Raw genomic sequence first — 20,681 nt, forward strand, 5'->3', positions numbered from 1 at the left:
TCTTGAATGTCATATCAACAATAACTCCGGCCCTGCCCTACACTGACCCGTCTTCCATCTATTCTCTTCCCCTCTGTCTGTCTCACTATCTACCTCTCTGTATTACTTCATTGCTCTCTTGAATTTCAAACAATATTTCCAGCTCTGCCCTTCTGACCTGACTGCCCTCTCCATCTCCTCCCTGGTCTGAATGAGCACCCTGCGAGGCTGATGAGATGAGGAGAGGAAAGAGAAAGGTGCTGTGTACCTCACATCCGAAAACTACATCGCACAGACTCTGAGATAAAGACATATCCCAGCTTTGTTCAGAGAATGAACTTTTATCACAAATCTGTTTCTGAAAAGGCCCACCTACAGGGGGTCAAAGGTTCTCTCATAAAGTAAAAAGGATTCATATTGCCATGGACAGAAGTTAACAAAAAGGCAACAATTGGTTGAGAATGGTTGGGAAAAGTTTGAAAAAGAAAAGAACATCCACAGTCTGTGTATTCCTAGAAATAGATTGTCTCACTATAGTTCCTTTTGAAGGGGAGATAAACGTTTTCCGATTATTTGTACAGAAAATGTGTCAAATTGCATCCTTGCCCAAAGAGAACAGACAAGCGATTGAAATTGCATGAATAAAACTGGTGTTTTTCCCCCTGGTCCAGAGTTCACTCAAGGCAATGTCTTGTAGCCTACGTACCCTGTAGTGTGACTCCATAATGCCTTGCAGGATTACAGCTGATGTTTAACCGCAGGAGTGAAGAGCAATGTGATTATTTCACTAGCCACAAAAACAATGCTGTTAGTCTATTACTTTTATTATTGATCTATGCGTGAGAATCAGCAGGTCTCTAGATAATCACGTGTTGCCTATCCGTCAGGCCTATTTACAAAGCTGAAATATGCACTGATTCACCCATAACAGTCAGAAATAGAAAATATAAGTCTATAACATATGCTATAACACTGATAGACTGGGTGTACAAAACATTAAGAACACGTTCCTAATATTGACCTGGTCAGTCGATGTCATTGAAAGAGCAGGTGTTCATAATGTTTTGTACACCCAGTGTATAGGCCTATAGGCTTATAGGATGCCCTTTACAAAAAGTTGAGGCACCACACCCTAATGGAGTAATTTATCCCCCTTATTCGTATCACAATTACCTTTTACCAGTTCAGTACAGACACTAATAAAATACTTTTTTGTATTACAGCAATCACAGATTTTTCCTATTAAAGTTATGCAGTGTTATTAAACTTTCTCTATTATTATGTTCAAGAATGATTTTCCCAAAGTTTATGTAGATATTTAATTATCTGGGGACATATCATATTTTATCCCTGTCACTGTCCCATCATCCTATCTGCCTATATTTTGCAATTGTGCATATTTCACCACTCCAAAACTTTTTCTCCCAGTTCTTGCATAAACGACAGCGTCCGATAACAAAACTATTTAACGCGGCGGCGGTGTAATGTGTCCCGCTCGTCTGGAATGGGGAATGGGACCGTGGGTATGGGACCAAATACTTCGATTGAACCAGTGTAACAAGTTGACAACACATATTCCACTGGTGATGTCTTGGAAAGGGTTAAGCCGCAGGAATGCAACACTCAGGAATGTGCATGCAAATAGATTTATGCTAATGATATGCTAATGTTCCGTTGGCTGGGAACGGAGTCAAGTCTGTCTGTCCGGGCCTATGTGTTCAGCTAGGAACCCAAGATGGAGGACAGGGGAAGGCAAAACATGGATCTTTACTGAGTTTTTCGTCGCTTTTTAGTATTCCACTGGAGTTTTTACCGTACTTATGGCGGAACATTTAGAAGATGAACATGCCTAGAAAGGGGAATGGCCAGCTGCCGTTACCCGACGGCTGGGAAGAAGCAAGGGACTTTGACGGCAAAGTGTTTTATATCGACCACAACACTAAACAAACAAGTTGGATAGACCCGAGGGACAGGTAACGAGCAAGAGAGTGGCTGTTTGCGAAATGTTGCGAAGTTGACAGGGGCAGCGTTTGTAAACAGTTCATAAACAGTTTATAAACAGTTTATACACACTTTTACGTATCGAAACAAAAGGGGTTCGAACAAGTGAATGCCTTGAACAGTAACGTTAAATGTAAACTATTACAGTACGTTAGCTAGATGTATTCTTATAGTGTGAAACTATCAACACGCCTTTGCTAAGTTAGCTAGCATAGCTAATGGTATTGCAAGGACGTGCAGAACGTGTCATTTGAACATATCTAACGTTAGCTATTGCAAAAACTGTGATAACTGATACCTAGTTGCATAGTTTAGAGAAATAGAATTTCAGCTGGCTATGCCGGATGTAGCTAGCAGCTAGCTATAGTTTGCTAACTGGATAGCTAACTTTCTCATGCCATGATTTGGAATAAATTCCTTACGATGCTAACTTTAGCTAGCTAACTGTTTCACAATTTCAATGAGGATTCAACAAGTCAAAGCTAGCTAACGTAGCTAGCACCCTTATTCTTATGAGCTAGCAAGCTATCAAACCAACGTGCTCATTTTATGCAACTACAGCAAACTCGTGAGCTCTGTTGTTGCTGAGATTCTAGAACTTCTACTGCATATGATTCCAATAGAGAAGCAAATAGGTACAAAAAAACAAAAAAACAATACTAAAGTTATTACAGTAAAAGAAGCTATAACGTTACACCCATTCCTCCAGAGAAGCAAATATGTACAAAATAAAAGCAATACTAAAGTTATTACAGTAAAATAAGCTATTTCATTACAGATGGCTATACTTACTATCTAGTTCTCTATGAAAAGGCAATTAAAATGCTAAGCAGAAACGCTAGTGAAGAAAGTGGAGTCTCCTGCACTCCCTGAAAGGACCCTGATAATCCATCACTCACATCCGAAATGGTAAAATCTATGCCACTTTTTTTTTAAAGCTCCATCTTCCCTAAGTTACCGTTTTGGCTTCTGTAAATGTTTGATTAAATTGTCATGAAAAATATGGGAATCTGAGATCCCCCAAATTTAGGGGCTCCCGAGTGGCGCAGCAGTCTAAGGCACTGCATCTCAGTGCTAGAGGTGTCACTACAGACCCTGGTTCGATTCCAGGCTGTATCACAACCAGCTGTGATTGGGAGTCCCATAGTGCGGCGCGAGATTGACACAGCGTCATCAGGGTTAGGGTTTGGCCGAGGTAGGCTGTCATTGTAAATAAGAATTTGTTCTTAAGTGACTTGCCAAGTTAAATAAAATAAAATGTTTCCTCTGGTGCCGATGTATGTGGCCTCCTATGATCAAGTCTGCTCTAGCTCACTAATCAATATTTGATTGGCATATTATTAAGGGCTAATTTCATGGGGAGGAAGAAACCTTGCCCATTGCTTTCAATAATAGGCTAATTCTGTACATTAGCTGGTATTGACACGCACACTTAATTCAATTGAGGTCTTTCTTACCAGGGTTTTATTACATAGGGTTCACCACACGACACAAGCCACTTATGACAAACCATTAAGCTCTAATTATGAGGATAATTGGTCAGAAAGTCCAGCCCTAATGGAAGGATAATGCCTAGCTGCCCTATGGAAATGTGAGATTCGTTAATGCTAATTTAGTTGTACGTTACAGTGTCGAGTCATGCATAGATAGAACATGGGTCGCTTGATTAAAGTGCTCAATGACTGAACAATTCTAGTCATTAGCCTAAGTTCTATTATTTAAATCAACTTGCTTCATATCAATGGCAACAGTAGTCCTATATTGTTGTCATATTGACGCCTCATCATATCTATGTCAGATGTGTGTTGCTGATTGAAACCTAAAGAGTCGAAAGAGAAGGCCATGTGACACTGCTGAAAACAGATGTTCCAGTCTGTGCTCACTCAGACCCCCCTAAGCTAAATGAGCAAGGGTATAATTGAAGCCAAATGCTTCTATAGTGTGTCTTAATGCCTTATAATGTTAGAAAACTGCTAGCCTATAATAGGTGGCACGCCAGCCACTCCTATGAGACAACCACCAACACCACCAGGTGAATGATATTCATCAAGTTGCTCCCACTTAGAAACAAGCCAAATCATCATTATCCACGGTTCCCTCCCTCCACCTGAACTGCGTCTAGATTCTACACATTCTAGAATGATATGAACCTCCTAGAATGATAGGCTAATACCTCTCATTCTAGAACGGTGTTAATCGGCAAGCATGCTAGGATGCCGTGTCAGGGTGGAAGGGAATCATACTCAGCCCCTTTTCACAATCTCAATCTTGGCCCAGGCTCAGAAAGGACCTTACCGTGATATGTTCAGAGGGGAAGAAATCATATATTGTAAAAACATATTTGACCCATGGGGATATGTAGCTCTACTATTAGGCTACTATTGGTACTGGCCCTGTATCGTCTGTCGATACATTGTTGTGAAGAACATAACCGTTATAAAGATTGTGTGTACTGAGATAAGAGGGTTTGCTTGACTAATTACCGGCGGCCGGAGTTTTGGCGGCATGCCCTGCTCTTTCCACCTCTGCTACACCTCTCAGTCATGTTCAGGAGAGAAGTTGCAGGTAGGCACAGATCTAGGATCAACTTACTCATCCGACCTACTTTGCACTTTGAGATAGTGATGCACCAATATGACATTTTTGGCATATACCGGTATCCAATATTTTCCTTGCCCCCAAATAACGATAACCGATATTTAAAATTTAAGTGGCCTTTTAAGCATTCTAGTACAGTCAAATAGTTAACACACACCCATGGAGGCAGCGGTCTAAGGCACTGCATCTCAGTGCAAGAAGCGTCACTATAGTCTCTGTTTTGACTCCAGGCTGTATCACATCCGGCCGTGATTGGGAGTCCCATAGGGCGGCGCACAATTGTCCCAGCGTCGTCTGGGTTTGGCCGGGGTAGGCCATCGTTGTAAATAAGAATTTGTTCTTAACTGACTTGCCTAGTTAAATAAAGATTAAATAAGTACTTTAGAATTGCATTGGGGGCATACTTATTTCACTGTACAGCCTTACCTATGGATTGTGGATCAATGACATGGTGTATCAGTCTACTCAGTGATACCCAGAAACGTTAGCATCGTATTACTTATTGCGGGACTCTGAAACAACTGTGAATTGAGCCACATTTATTGTCAACCTATGTGTATTGAACACTATTCCAGAGGAAAAACAATACTGTGTGGATGTTTTGGAGTCTGATAACTCTGAGGAGGACGTTGGGAAAAAATATATTGGGTATTGAGTAGACTGTTACCCCATTTCATTGATCCCCAATCCTTAGGTAAAGCTGTACAGTGCAATATGAATGTCAATACACACAATAGGCTGACTGGGGAGGTGTTTTCACACAGTCACAGTCCCATGATAAGAGCTACAACGCTAATATTTGTGTAAACTCTTCACAGTTGTGTTCTGTGGGTGTCACCGAGTAGATACCCCGTTTCATTGCCTCACATTCCAACCTTGTTTAACATGATCTAGTCTAAATATGGCATGATTCCACCAATTGTAACCTTCTGCATCACTTTCAAAGTGGTACTATTATTTTGAAGGCAAACCGCAAATTCCACTATTGTGCCTAATCCTTATTGTGGCTAGCTTCACAACACATAACCCGGCAGGTCGAGCCTCACTAGCCAGATGAAGCTAGCTGGCTGCTTATGACGTTAGCTTTGGGAAACAGGTTTAAGTAGCTGGCTAGCTATTTATTTTCATGAACTGAAGTTCAATTTCAGTAGGCGAACAACAAGTGGCTATCTAGCTAATACTTACTCACAAGGATTCCTAAATCATTGCTAAGAATAGTGAAAATGACTGCAGTTTCTACTGGTCATTGTTTTCAGGCTGGTTGTATTGGTGCTAGCTAGGTACCAAGCTAAAGCTAGCTAGCTACCCCAGAAGTTGCAGATTTGACAGTGCTACAGATAGTAGTGGTGGCACTTGGATTGCACATGCAAATTCAGAACACACAACATTCTATAATAGAACTGTGTTATATGACGCGCCAAATAAAAGCTTATTTAACGTGTCAAATAGTGTTATTGTCAAATAGTGTTATTTGACGTGTATCTTTTTTGATACGCAAAGACTCAAATGGCGTTCCATAGTATGTCGTGAAGCTAATAGCAGTGACGCTATTACTGTGTAACTCCGGTAGGGCAACATCTGAACAATAGCGCACTTGGTAACGTTAGTGTGTACCGGTGCTCGACCAGTCACAAAAGCCAACATCACCCACAACAGAGGGTTGATTGTCAAGGGCAATGAATTCCATTATCTTGGCGTCAATGGATTTCGCCTTTGAGTTGTCTTTGAGTTGAACTTTTCTTACTCTTTCAAATGACTGCTTGACTTGTTGACTGCTCGATCCACACAGCAGACATTGTGGGCTAGGTTAGGAATGCTATGTTGCAGGTGTAGCGCAAAATATTATGTGGCGTCATTAAGTCATGTACCTACGTTATATAGGTACAAAGCTAGTTCAGGGCCTGTATTAAAAAAATATTCTCATGTTAGCAGTGCTGAACCAGGATCAGTTTAACCTTTTAGATCATAATCAATAAGATTACATGGACAGAGTGGACCTGTTCCTAGATCAGTAGTCCTACTCTGAGACTCTTTATGAATATGGGCCCAGGAGAGATTGTGCTGTCTGGCTTGTAGGGCTGGGAATTGCCAGGGACCTTAAGATATGATATTATCAGGATAGTTAGACGTCAATAAGATATGTATTGTGATTCTATATGTACTACGATTCGATTCTGTGATTTAATTTTGATTTGATGTTCCAAACATATTGCTCACTATATGTCTGCGGCAGAGAGACAAGAGAGACCATAAGAAAACTAGTTTTCATCGGTCAGGGAAATAAAAGTGCTGAAAACATGTTGGCTCACTATTTAAAAAGAAGATGGAGAACAAGATACAGTGAGGGAAAAAATAATTTGATCCCCTGCTGATTTTATATGTTTGCCCACTGACAAAGAAATGATCAGTCTATAATTTTAATGGTAGGTTTATTTGAACAGTGAGAGACAGAATAACAACAAAAACATCCAGAAAAACGCATGTCAAAAATGTTATAAATTGATTTGCATTTTAATGAGGGAAATAAGTATGATTGGTGGCCATCCAGGCAAATGTGAGGCTTTTTGAGCCTGACAACGAGCCATCCTCAACAAGGTTGGAAAGTGACAGTGAAGATGAGGCCCCAGAGTCTGATGTTCAAGAGGTGGACATTGAGGAGGTCCAGGGAGAAGACATGGAAGCTTGAGAGGAAGACAACCAAAGCTTTACATTTCTAGACTATCATTTTACAGATGTATGTTGAAAACGTTTTTCGGAGATTCGATGGATCATTGGGGATCATTCAATATTACCTTTCTTTTGTTGTTCAGTGAAATCATCCCATGTGAAGAGTCAACTCATTTAATTATAGTACAATTCGTAACTAAATTGTTTAAAAAATGTATATCGGAAGGATTTAATAATTTGCAATTATGTCTACTTATGAAACGGTAAAAGGTTTATGTTTCTGTCTCCATGTGATATGGTAAATATATTCAATGCAAAAAAAATCTACATTTAAATGGTATTAATATTAATTTGCATATATTTCCATGAATTCCCATATATTCCCGTTAATTCCCACGGAAAGTTTCCACCTCTGAATATTCCCCAAAATGTGCAACCCTAGTTGTGAGATACAGGTTCAGTGCATCATAATAACCATGACGTGATGGATAGATGGAACAAAGACATGCATAGTGTGCCACAAAGAATAACTCACTTCATCCGTATAATTTGTCCATAAATGATTCTCCATTGACATAGGATGGAACTTTTTGTGTATGGGAATTGGGAAAACTCCCATTGCCAGATAGCAACAGGTGTTTCATATTTACAAATGATCCACCCCTGTACTCTGGTATTATGAAGTAAAGTTGGAAAGCACAAACCCTGTCAACGCAATATCCCCCAATTCATCCCAAAAGGATGCGTTTTGAAAAGATTTTGGTGTTTGCGTGGTATACTTGGAATCCAAGTGGACCCTCCCACCTTTAGCATAGCACCACGCCAAGCCGCGCCAAGACTGTCTCATGCTTCACCTGCACGTCATCCCCTCTCATCCCCATGGTTACAGTCAGTCAAGCAGAGGGGACCCTTGCTGTCCAGTGGAGGAATACACATTTTTGGCAGAAAAAAGGAATCCCTCTCTTTTTTCCACCTTTCTCCCTTGCTTTCCCTCGTATCTCAAATTCACATTTAAATGAGCTTCATTGGCCAAGGCCTAACTGACAGGAGTGATTTAACGTTGTGAAAACAATGTAGGTTCTACAATATGGTTGACAAATTATTTCAATCTCTCTCGCTCTCCATCCTTCTCTCTTCTTTCTCACTCCCCCTCTCGCTCTTCCCCCTCTGCCTCCCCCCTTTCTATTTCCCTCCTTCTTTCGCTCTCCTCCCCCTGACGTCTGACAGGCTCAGCCATCCAGATCTCGGATTTATGAGAGGGGCTGAGAAAAAGAGGCAGTGTCAGAGTGCTGCACCACATTCCTGAGCCCTCCCTCCCCCCCCTGTCTAAATCCCCCAGAAAAGAGAGGAACGTAAATGCCTCTCTCCTCACTGCTCCAGCCCCAAAAATGTTTATTTCCAGAAGAGGAGGCATAGATAAGACTCCAGCCCAGGTTTCTCCCCTCCCATACACACACAGGCGCACGTTCACATGCAGACACACACGCACAAATTCTCTTGGCCCTCTCGGTTTGGAGCTTGACCCCTTTAATTGGGGCGAATTTGTAAAAGCACGCCTCTGCCACAAAAGTCTTCCCTCTCGCTCTTTTTTCTTCTTTACTTTTTTGGCGCTTTGTATGACGTGGTTGGCACGGAAGGGGGGGGAAAGAGACAGAAGAAGAACGACAATAAAAGAAGTGATGTAAATCGTGGCTTTTCACAGCTGCTGGCGTCTGTGCTTGAGTCTGAACGAGAGGGAGAAGAGAGAGGAAGGGGAGAATAGAGGGAAGACAAAAACAAGAGTGTGTGGTAGCCTTGGAGACCAGAAAACATGGCCGCGTCCTGTAATGTGCGCCACACATGGCCGTCCACAGGCCACGGTTTCCTGCTCCTCCACTTGCCGGCCAACATATTCCTAGGGGCTAGGCTGAAGGCTTTCAATGTGTCTCTTTCAAAGGGGAATCTATCTAGTAGCCTGCCGCTGTATGTTTGCATTTGTATTCAGCTAACCAAGGATGTAGCGTTCAGTTGAATTAGATGTCAGTGCTGGGCTGGAACAAAAGCCTGCACACCTGTCACGCCTCTTCTGTAGAGCATTTCTTGACACAGGGGTCAAAGTGAATTTGAACAAAGTAGGCCCGTCTCTCCAGACGTAGCAGATAGTTTATTTTGTTGTGGTCTGATAGGCTAATTGCTTAGGTGCAAAATTAGCTTTGGCCAGAAAACAAAGCGCTAACTCACATTGTTTACATTATTAGGATGGTTACAGGTTGTTTCTCACATCCATTCAACCCTTCAGCAACCAGCCTGTTCTGTTCTGGAGATGCTGTCAGAGACAGTGACTAATGGGATTCTCTTTTAGTCTCTTTATGTCCCCTCAGCCGACCATTGTGGTGAGAAACAGTCCTAGGCCAAGAGACATTGGATCATTGTTACCATGACGACAGTGGACAGTGTACCGTCCAATCATCCCATCCCACCTCCCCTGTTGTCTTCCTCTTATCTCTCCCTCACGTATCTCCTCTTCACACACACGCACACCCACTCCTCTCTGTAGTGGTGATGTTTGGCTCCTCTTCTTTTGGTCGGGACGCATCAGTGCTAGTCAGTCAGATATCTTATCTCAGCAACAGCAACAAGCTCCAGTCCAGGTCTTGGTGTCCCACTGCTGACTGTGTGGCTGGGAACCTTAATGATTTGTCCTCAGATGTGTGCAGGGCCAGATTAACACTTTTCTCTCTTTTGGACATGATGTCATTTGTAGCAGTCTTGGTTATTGTGCAGGGGAAGGAGGTGCCCTGAGGTGATGTATGGGGCTGATGAAGGTGTTGGGCTGGCCATTGTGTGTGTGTGTGTGTGTGTGTGTGTGTGTGTGTGTGTGTGTGTGTGAGAGAGAGAGGGTTCAGAGCACAATGATGTGTGTATGGTGATACAGAATGTGTGACATGGCAGTTGGGTGAGGTGAGGACATGTCATTGCGGGGTGGGTAGCCAAGGTGTGAGTGAGTTATCCATTTCTGGAATGTGGTACACACAAACACACACACACACACACACACACACTGAGGGGCAGACTACTAGTCAGAAGATTTCTCAATAGTCACGCCATAGTGGATAGGGAGGAGGGCGGTCCCTATCCTGTCACTTCAGTACGGCCTCTATTTTGACATTGCTTAGTGTTGCTGCTGACCTAATTGAGTGTTGTATGAGGACATTTCTCGGTGATGGGCCTGTGTCCAAACAGTAAAGTGTTGGTTTGATCAGTGTGATGTTAGTGATTGGTCTACTGATAATGTGGTTTTTAGCTTTTCAAACGCTTGGTTCATGCATTCGTTCTTCAGTTGAACAGCCACTCTGATGATAAACTATTAGCATAGTAATAACTGTAGATAATAGTCATTGTAGGCCAATACCTGTAGTAGGACAGTGCGAGGACAGCAGACCAGTCCAGAGACTGGCTTCTGAGTTCAAAGGTCGTCGGTGGTGTACGGAGTGCGATAGTCGGCCGGCCCAGCCGAGGGGGCATACCAGGAATACCGCCTGTCTAATTTTTAACGTTTACAGCCGAGAGGGAGCGTGCATACCAGACTGACAGCCGCCCAGGCCAGGAGAGTTGGCCTGTGTGTGTGTGTGTGTGTGTGCACCTGTTTGTTAGCATTAGCGTTTGTGTGTCTTAGAGTGAGAGTGCACTGAATAAACACAGTGAAGTACGCCGGGCGGCATGCTGGCTTGGCTTAAACTGCTAAGTTAATACCCATTGCCCACATTCTTAGACTTATTCAATATAGATTCTGTCCCAGTTTCTCAAACATTTTTTGGAGTTTCAAAGATAGAACACATTCTTCCAAAACCGCTCTCTCCCTCTCACTCCTACACCCGTTCTCCAACCCCATCTTGTCATGACCCCGCCGGTGAACTTGGCTGTCTCTCATCTACTGTCTACATGGGCCAAGTCATCCAAACTACCAGTAGAAAGGAGAGCGGGAACAATGTTCAGGCAACCACCCAGCCAGTCCTTGGGCAACGCATCTCAAATAGATGGCACAGTGGTTTAGCGTCCCTTCTCTCTCCCTGTCTAGCCAGACTTCCCCCAGCCCACAACCAGCCACACTGAGCTGAGTGAGTGGTACCACCATGCCAGCTTTAGACTTTGGTCCGTCAGGAATGTGTCACTGTTACTGCTGGATGCTCCGGTGGTGTTGTTGTTGTTTAGTGGCTTGTCTTTCTGAACTCTAGTTTCTAAGGTCACTAGGTCTTTCACATGGAACGTTCTAGACAGTCTATGGCCTCTGACGGAGGTCACTATAAACCAGCGTTGTAGTAATGGATGATTCCTTTATGGCTTTTCTTTTTACTCGTCTTTTTATATGAATGAACACCTTATGTAGTTTATATATTGGTTACGATATGCACTAGCTTGACGTTTCATGTGTTTCTGTGTACAGATACTGTATGTTTCTCTCTCTCTCTCTCTCAGGTTGACGAAGCCCCTGTCGTTTGCGGACTGTGTGGGAGACGAGTTACCGTGGGGATGGGAGGCCTCATACGACCCTCAGATTGGCATCTACTACATCGACCACATCAACAGTAAGTTGACAGGTTTACCTCAGTGTTACCCCAGTAACATTATGTCTATGCCAAAACCATCTGGGCCTTCCACCCGGGCAATCACTGATCTGTCCATCCTAAACAAAGGACCCCAGGCTGTTTCATCAAAGATTCCATCTCAGATGTTTTGGCAGGGGTATTTCCCGACACTGGATTTGAATTTCTCAAACACAACACGACAGACATGTCGATTTTTTGGGGGTTTTCTTTCTCTGAATTACCTATTGGTATTTAGGAACTGAAAACCACTGGAACTTATTTTATTATTTATAGTCAGAGCGCCATGTTGTTTGATATTGATGAGATATTGATGAGATGATCATTCGCCAAGTGTCTCCCATCGAATGATGAATGTATTATTTGTATTGACTGAACTTTGAGAAATGATCGAGTTAAAGTCGAGTCAAAATCCTTACTGTGGCCAAAATCTTTACTCGGCCCTTTCTTTGCTCGCTAGTCTTTAGCTGAGTTTTATGTTTTTCATTTGTCAAGAGTTTTCAGTTGTGAAAACCTGTTTTCTAACTGATATGGGCTACATAACGCTAATCTGATGATATTCAGAGATATTATGAGTGTGGTGTCAAGGATGTTGACTACCAGCAGTCTTATCAGTGACATTAAGTAAGCATGCAAAAGCTAAACATGTTGCAAACTCACAGATGTCATTCTTGGACAAGTGTCAGGCCAGGACGATAAGCTATGTTGAATTTATCAATATTGTCAGCAGATTGATCTTGATGTTAATATTGTCAAGGAATTTTTCATATGAATTTTACATATTGATATGGTATTCCCTCACCTTTGCAAGTTATTATGCCACATTATTTCCAGGAATCGGAAGAATAGAAGAAAAACTGAATACGTAGAGGGAGAGAGAGAGAAAGAAAAGTTTTCAAACTCATCTCCACTAAATGAAATAATTTTATGATTCAATTAATCACATTAATTTCTAAATGAGCAGATAAAATTCCACACGGACCGTCTGTCTTCTGCTTATCCCTTAGGTAAACACTCACATTAAAAATACTTATATTAACTCCATTCAATTAAATCAGATGTTTGTTTTCTCCCAATGCAGATTAAATCCATTTCCCAAATGTTTTTCATTGTGCTGCCTGGCTGTAGCCGCAGGGTTGAGATGTGAGCTAGCTGCTGCTGCTGCTGCTGCTGCTGCTGCTGCTGCTGCTGTTGTTGTTGTTGTTGTTGTTGTGTGGGCTAGAGATTCTATTTATCTGTTGCACTCACACACATTTCTACTGCGATTTAGCTTTGTTTGTTTGTCTAACACCGGTGGGTAAACAAACGCAGTCAGCTGTCAATCAGGAGTGGATGATTGTGTGGAGACTCAAGGCTTAGCTTCGGCGTGTTAAGGCTGGCCCTCCTGTGGGTGGTTGGAGACGGTGTATTTCTGCACTTCTGAGCTATATTTCGAATCAGAGTTTGGCTTGTTGCATTGTATTTTTTTCATTTGGTCTGGTTGGTTTCACATTGGCGAATGTCAAACAAACTAAAATGCCTAAACAAAACCATAGATCATTTGTTTATTGGAGATACATGCTTATGTTAAATCCATCTATGATTAGGTTTAAACTTCATATTACTTTCGCTTTGGTCTTCCAACAACATGCAGGAGGAAACAGCTCAGTATCCCCTCTAACCGCGAGGTGAATAGGCTATATTCAGTAGCCTATTAGTGTTGTCACCATACCAGAATTTGGACTTCGATACCAGGTTAAGTATCACGATTCTCGATACCATCACAATACCCAATACCAAAACGATAACACAAGGCATATTAACTTGAGTCACGGAATGGCGCTTGATCCAGACAGACAAACACAGCTACTGCTCTGTTCAATCGTTGGGCATCTTTTGAGTTCAATATCATTCCATTTGACATTTTTTGCGTCAACATTTTTCAGAGACAGCCATGCATGCATTAATGAATCAATTATACAATCAATTTGACTTTGTTTTTACAGTCTAACTACATAACAACCTAATGGTAATCATTTATTTGAATGGTAAATCTCTATTGATAAACTGGGTAAATCAAGATGGAGCCTAGGCCTATTCACACGAATGCAAATAATTAATAGGAGTGTGTGCGTGCATTGACTTATTGAGCTTGTTTTGGCTGATTTCACGGGGATACAGATGAACAGAACAAGTTTCCTTTAAGTTTTTATTTTATTGTACTGATAAACAACATTCGCATAGGAGTTGCTCATTTGATAAAAGTGTGCCTGTCTCTTTAACCAGTAATGACCTCATTCACGAGGCAAGAAGGGGGCAGCCTGGGGTCAGTTCACTGAGGCAATAGATCATCTTTGGGAGAGACGTGAGAGAGAGACCGATTAAGTGAATGAATAAAGTTTTGGTGGCAATCAGTGTTAAAAATCTGCATATTTTGCATTATGGTTTGCATATTAAAACAAACAAAGCTGTGAGCTAGCAAGGAAAGTTAGCCTACGACGCTGGAAGCTACCGGTATCGGCATGCATTGTAAAGTGTTCTATCCTTTATGGACATTGTTTTGCGAACAGTAACGACATTGACAGTAACGACACGGCATGTAGTTTCAATATTTCTACATGCCGTGTCACATTATTCAAGTGTGTTAACCTCTGTGCAGCATGAGTGGGGAGCTAACATGATGCAGCCCAGACGCTTAGAGCAGGCTAAGTGGAGCACACACATACTTTTGCGCTATAAGGGGGACGTTGGCTGCGCTGACAGAGTTGATCTGTGAGACAAATTTGACAGAAGTGCCGAAAGGAGAAAAAAAATCTGGTACTGAACTGTTTTTAATGTTCTAGTATAGAAAAAGTTCCGAACTAAGGAGGAAAATGCACCAGAGCTGGAAAAACCTCTCCAAACCAATTTGGTGTGAAAGCCTTCTTATAGAAGTGATACACTTTCCTTTCTCAGCAAACACCCCAATGACCGTTTGTAAATTTACACTACCGTTCAAAAGTTTGGGCTCACTTAGAAATGTCCTTGTTTTTGAAAGAAAAGCATTTTTTTTTTATCCATTAAAATAACATCAAATTGATCAGAAATACAGTGTAGACAATGTTAATGTTGTAAATTACTATTGTAACTGGAAACGGCTGATTTTTAATGGAATATCTACATAGGCATACAGAGGCCCATTATCAGCAGGCCAGCATCCCGGAGTCGCCTCTTCACTGTTGACGTTGAGACTGGTGTTTTGCTGGTAATATTTAATGAAACTAGACACTCTAATGTACTTGTCCTCTTGCTCAGTTGTGCACCGGGGCCTCTCACTCCTCTTTCTATTCTGGTTAGAGCCAATTTGTGCTGTTCTGGAAAGGAAGTAGTACACAGCATTGTACGAGATCTTCAGTTTCTTGGCAATTTCTCGCATGGAATAGCCTTCATTTCTCAGAACAAGTATAGACTGACGAGTTTCAGAAGAAAGTTATTCGTTTCTGGCCATTTTGAGCCTGTAATCGAACCCACAAATGCTGATGCTCCAGATTTATTTATTTTTATTTTTATTTCACCTTTATTTAACCAGGTAGGCAAGTTGAGAACAAGTTCTCATTTACAATTGCGACCTGGCCAAGATAAAGCAAAGCAGTTCGACACATACAACAACACATGGAGTAAAACAAACATACAGTCAATAATACAGTAGAAAAATAAGTCTATATACAATGTGAGCAAATGAGGTGAGATAAGGGAGGTAAAGGAAAAAAGGCCATGGTGGCGAAGTAAATACAATATAGCAAGTAAAACACTGGAATTGTAGATTTCCAGTGGAAGAAAGTGCAAAGTAGAAATAGAAATAATGGGGTGCAAAAAAGCAAAATAAATAAATAAATACTGTAGGGGAAGGGGTAGTTGTTTGGGCTAAATTATAGATGGGCTATGTACAGGTGCAGTAATCTGTGAGCTGCTCTGACAGCTGGTGCTTAAAGCTAGTGAGGGAGATAAGTGTTTCCAGTTTCAGAGATTTTTGTAGTTCGTTCCAGTCATTGGCAGCAGAGAACTGGAAGGAGAGGCGGCCGAAGGAGGAATTGGCTTTGGGGGTAACCAGAGAGATATACCCGCTGGAGCACGTGCTACAGGTGGGTGCTGCTATGGTGACCAGCGAGCTGAGATAAGGGGGGACCTTACCTAGCAGGGTCTTGTAGATGACCTGGAGCCAGTGGGTTTGGCGACGAGTATGAAGCGAGGGCCAGCCAACGAGAGCGTACAGGTCGCAGTGGTGGGTAGTATATGGGGCTTTGGTGACAAAACGGATGGCATTGTGATAGACTGCATCCAATTTATTGAGTAGGGTATTGGAGGCTATTTTGTAAATGACATCGCCGAAGTCGAGGATCGGTAGGATGGTCAGTTTTACAAGGGTATGTTTGGCAGCATGAGTGAAGGATGCTTTGTTGCGAAATAGGAAGCCAATTCTAGATTTCACTTTGGATTGGAGATGTTTGATGTGAGTCTGACAGGAGAGTTTACAGTCTAACCAGACACCTAGGTATTTGTAGTTGTCCACATATTCTAAGTCAGAACCGTCCAGAGTAGAGGTCGACCGATTATGATTTTTCAACGCCGATACCGATTATTGGAGGAGACAAAAAGGCCGATACCGATTAATCGGCCGGTTTTTATTTTTATTTATTTGTAATAATGACAATTACAACAATACTGAATGAACACTTATTTTAACTTAATATAATACATCAGTAAAATCAATTTAGCCTCAAATAAATAATGAAACATGTTCAATTTGGTTTAAATAATGCAAAAACAAAGTGTTGGAGAAGAAAGTAAAAGTGCAATATGTGCCATGTAAGAAAGCTAACGTTTAAGTTCCTTGCTCAGAACATGAGAACATATGAAAGCTGGTGGTTCCTTTTAACATGAGTCTTCAATATTCCCAAGTAAGAAGTTTTAGGTTGTAGTTATTATAGGAATTATAGGACTATTTCTCTCTATATGATTTGTATTTCATATACTTTTGACTATTGGATGTTCTTATAGGCTTATAGGCACTTTAGTATTGCCAGTGTAACAGTATAGCTTCCGTCCCTTTCCTTGCCCTGGGCTCGAACACATCGACAACAGACACCCTTGAAGCAGCATTACCCATGCAGCGCAATGGGAACAGCTACTCCAAGTCTCAGAGCGAGTGACGTTTGAAACGCTATTAGCGCGCACCCTGCTAACTAGCTAGCCATTTCACATCGGTTACACCAGCCTAATCTTGGGAGTTGATAGGCTTGAAGTCATAAACAGCGCAATGCATGAAGCATTGCGAAGAGCTGCTGGCAACACGCACGAAAGTGCTGTTTGAATGAATGCTTACGAGCCTGCTGGTGCCTACCACCGCTCAGTCAGACTGCTCTATCAAATCATAGACTTAATTATAATATAATAAACACACAGAAATACGAGCCTTAGGTCATTAATATGGTTGAATCCGGAAACTATCATCTCGAAAACAAAACGTTTTTTCTTTCAGTGAAATACGGAACCGTTCCGTATTTTATCTAACAGGTGGCATCCCTAAGTCTAAATGTTCCTGTTACATTGCACAACCTTCAATGTTATGTCATAATTACGTAAAATTCTGGCAAATTAGTTAGCAACGTGCCAGGCGGCCCAAACTGTTGCATATACCCTGACTCTGCGTGCAATGAACGCAAGAGAAGTGACACAATTTCACCTGGTTAATATTGCCTGCTAACCTGGATTTCTTTTAGCTAAATATGCAGGTTTAAAAATATGTACTTCTGTGTATTGATTTTAAGAAAGGCATTGATGTTTATGGTTAGGTACAGTCGTGCAACGATTGTGCTTTTTTCGCAAATGCGCTTTTGTTAAATCATCCCCTGTTTGGCGAAGTTGGCTGTCTTTGTTAGGAAGAAATAGTCTAAACACAGTTCGCAATGAGCTAGGCGGTCCAAACTGCTGCATATACCCTGACTCTGTTGCAAGAGGGGACACATTTTCCCTAGTTAAAAGAAATTCATGTTAGCAGGCAATATTAACTAAATATGCAGGTTTTAAAATATATACTTGTGTATTGATTTTAAGAAAGACATTGATGTTTATGGTTAGGTACACGTTGGAGCAAAGACAGTCCTTTTTCGCGAATGCGCACCGCATCGATTATATGCAACGCAGGACAGGATAGATAAACTAGTAATATCATCAACCATGTGTAGTTAACTAGTGATTATGATTGATTGATTGATTGTTTTTTATAAGATAAGTTTAATGCTAGCTAGCAACTTACCTTGGCTTCTTACTGCATTCGCGTAACAGGCAGGCTCCTCGTGGAGTGCAATGTAAAGCAGGTGGTTAGAGCATTGGACTAGTTAACCGTAAGGTTGCAAGATTAAATCCCCGAGCTGACAAGGTAAAAATCTGTCGTTCTGCCCCTGAACAAGGCAGTTAACCCACCGTTCCTAGGCCGTCATTGAAAATAAGAATGTGTCCTTAACTGACTTGCCTAGTTAAATAAAGGTGTACATTTTTTGGGGGGGAAATCGGCTCTAATTAATCGGCCATTCCGATTAATCGGTCGACCTCTTGTCCAGAGTAGTGATGCTGGACGGGCGGGCAGGTGCAGGCAGCGATCGGTTGAAAAGCATGCATTTAGTTTTACTTGTATTTAAGAGCAGTTGGAGGCCACGGAACGAGAGTTGTATGGCATTGAAGCTCGTCTGAAGGGTTGTTAACCTGTTAGGGCTAGGGGGCAGCATTTGCACGTCTGGATAAAAAAATGTACCCGATTTAATCTGGTTACTAATCCTACCCAGTAACTACAATATGCATATACTTATTATATATGGATAGAAAACACTCTAAAGTTTCTAAAACTGTTTGAATGGTGTCTGTGAGTATAACAGAACTCATTTGGCAGGCAAAACCCTGAGACATTTTCTGACAGGAAGTGGATACCTGATGTGTTGTATTGACTTTAAACCTATCCCATTGAAAAACACAGGGGCTGAGGAATATTTTGGCACTTCCTATTGCTTCCACTAGATGTCACCAGCCTTTACAAAGTGTTTTGAGTCTTCTGGAGGGAGATCTGACCGAACAAGAGCCATGGAACGATGATGTCCCATTAGACACCTGGCGCGCGAGTTCATGTTGGGTACCCTCGTTCCAATACGTTATAAAAGAGTATGCATTCGTCCACCTTGAATATTATTCATGTTCTGGTTAAAAAGGCCCTAATGATTTATGCTATACAACGTTTGACATGTTTGAACGAACGTAAATATATTTTTTCCCCTCGTTCATGACGAGAAGTCCGGCTGGCTTAGATCATGTGCTAACAAGACGGAGATTTTTGGACATAAATGATGAGCTTTTTTGAACAAAACTACATTCGTTATGGACCTGTGATACCTGGAAGTGACATCTGATGAAGAGAATCAAAGGTAATGGATTATTTACATAGTATTTTCGATTTTAGATCTCCCCAACATGACGTCTAGTCTATATCGCAACGCGTATTTTTCTGGGCGCAGTGCTCAGATTATTGCAAAGTGTGATTTCCCAGTAAGGTTATTTTTAAATCTGGCAAGTTGATTGCGTTCAAGAGATGTAAATCTATAATTCTTTAAATGACAATATAATATTTTACCAATGTTTTCTAATTTTAATTATTTAATTTGTGACGCTGACTTGACTGCCGGTTATTGGAGGGAAACGATTTCCTCAACATCAATGCCATAGTAAAACGCTGTTTATGGATATAAATATGAACTTGATAGAACTAAAAATGCATGCATTGTCTAACATAATGTCCTAGGAGTGTCATCTGATGGAGATTGTAAAAGGTTAGTGCATCATTTTAGCTGGTTTTATGGTTTTGGTGACCCTGTCTTTGACTTGACAAAACATTACACACAACTCTTGTAAATGTACTGTCCTAACATACTCTAAATTTATGCTTTCGCCGTAAAACCTTTTTGAAATCGTAAAACGTGGTTAGATTAAGGAGATGTTTATCTTTCAAATGGTGTAAAATAGTTGTATTTTTGAAAAATTAGAATTTTGACATTTATTTGGATTCAAATTTGCCGCTCTTGAAATGCACCTGCTGTTGATGGAGTGCACCACGGGTGGCACGCTAGCGTCCCACCTAGCCCATAGAGGTTAACACAGTGTCCAAAGAAGGGCCAGAAGTATACAGAATGGTGTCGTCTGCGTAGAGGTGGATCAGAGACTCACCAGCAGCAAAAGCGACATCATTGATGTATACAGAGAAGAGAGTCGGCCCAAGAATTGAACCCTGTGGCAACCCCATAGAGACTGCCAGAGGTCCGGACAACAGGCCCTCTGATTTGACACACTGAACTCTATCAGAAAAGTAGTTGGTGAACCAGGCGAGGCAATCATTTGAGAAACCAAGGATATTGAGTCTGCCGATGAGGATGTGGTGATTGACAGAGTCGAAAGCCTTGGCCAGGTCAATGAATACGGCTGCACAGTATTGTTTCTTATCGATGGCAGTTAAGATATCGTTTAGGACCTTGAGCGTGGCTAAGGTGCACCCATGACCAGCTCTGAAACCAGATTGCATAGCGGAGAAGGTGCGGTGGTATTCGAAATGGTCGGTAATCTGTTTGTTGACTTGGCTTTCGAAGACCTTAGAAAGGCAGGGTAGGATAGATATAGGTCTGTAGCAGTTTGGGTCAAGAGTGTAGATACTCAACTAGTCTAAAGAAGGCCAGTTTTATTGCTTCTTTAATGAGAACAACAGTTTTCAGTTGTGCTAACATAATTGCAAAAGGGTTTTCTAATGATCAATTAGCCTTTTAAAATGATAAACATGGATTAGCTAACACAACGTGCCAT

At 41.6% G+C, this 20,681-nt stretch overlaps 1 protein-coding gene across 2 annotated transcripts in view; it reads left to right on the top strand.

Moving 5' to 3' along the window:
- Window positions 1-1,643: 1,643 nt before the first annotated feature.
- Window positions 1,644-20,681, top strand: part of LOC106602439 (protein WWC2) — a 49,149-nt gene continuing 30,111 nt past the window's right edge. For both annotated transcript variants that reach the window (XM_045716632.1, XM_045716633.1), the window contains exons 1-2: window positions 1,644-1,952; window positions 11,701-11,810. In XM_045716632.1, the coding sequence (XP_045572588.1) occupies window positions 1,819-1,952; window positions 11,701-11,810 (244 nt within the window). In that variant the 5' untranslated portion in view covers window positions 1,644-1,818. The remainder of the gene's footprint in view (window positions 1,953-11,700; window positions 11,811-20,681) is intronic.

The sequence above is a fragment of the Salmo salar genome, chromosome ssa04, assembly GCF_905237065.1.
Source record: "Salmo salar chromosome ssa04, Ssal_v3.1, whole genome shotgun sequence".
In the NCBI taxonomy this organism is placed as follows: Eukaryota; Metazoa; Chordata; class Actinopteri; order Salmoniformes; family Salmonidae; genus Salmo; species Salmo salar.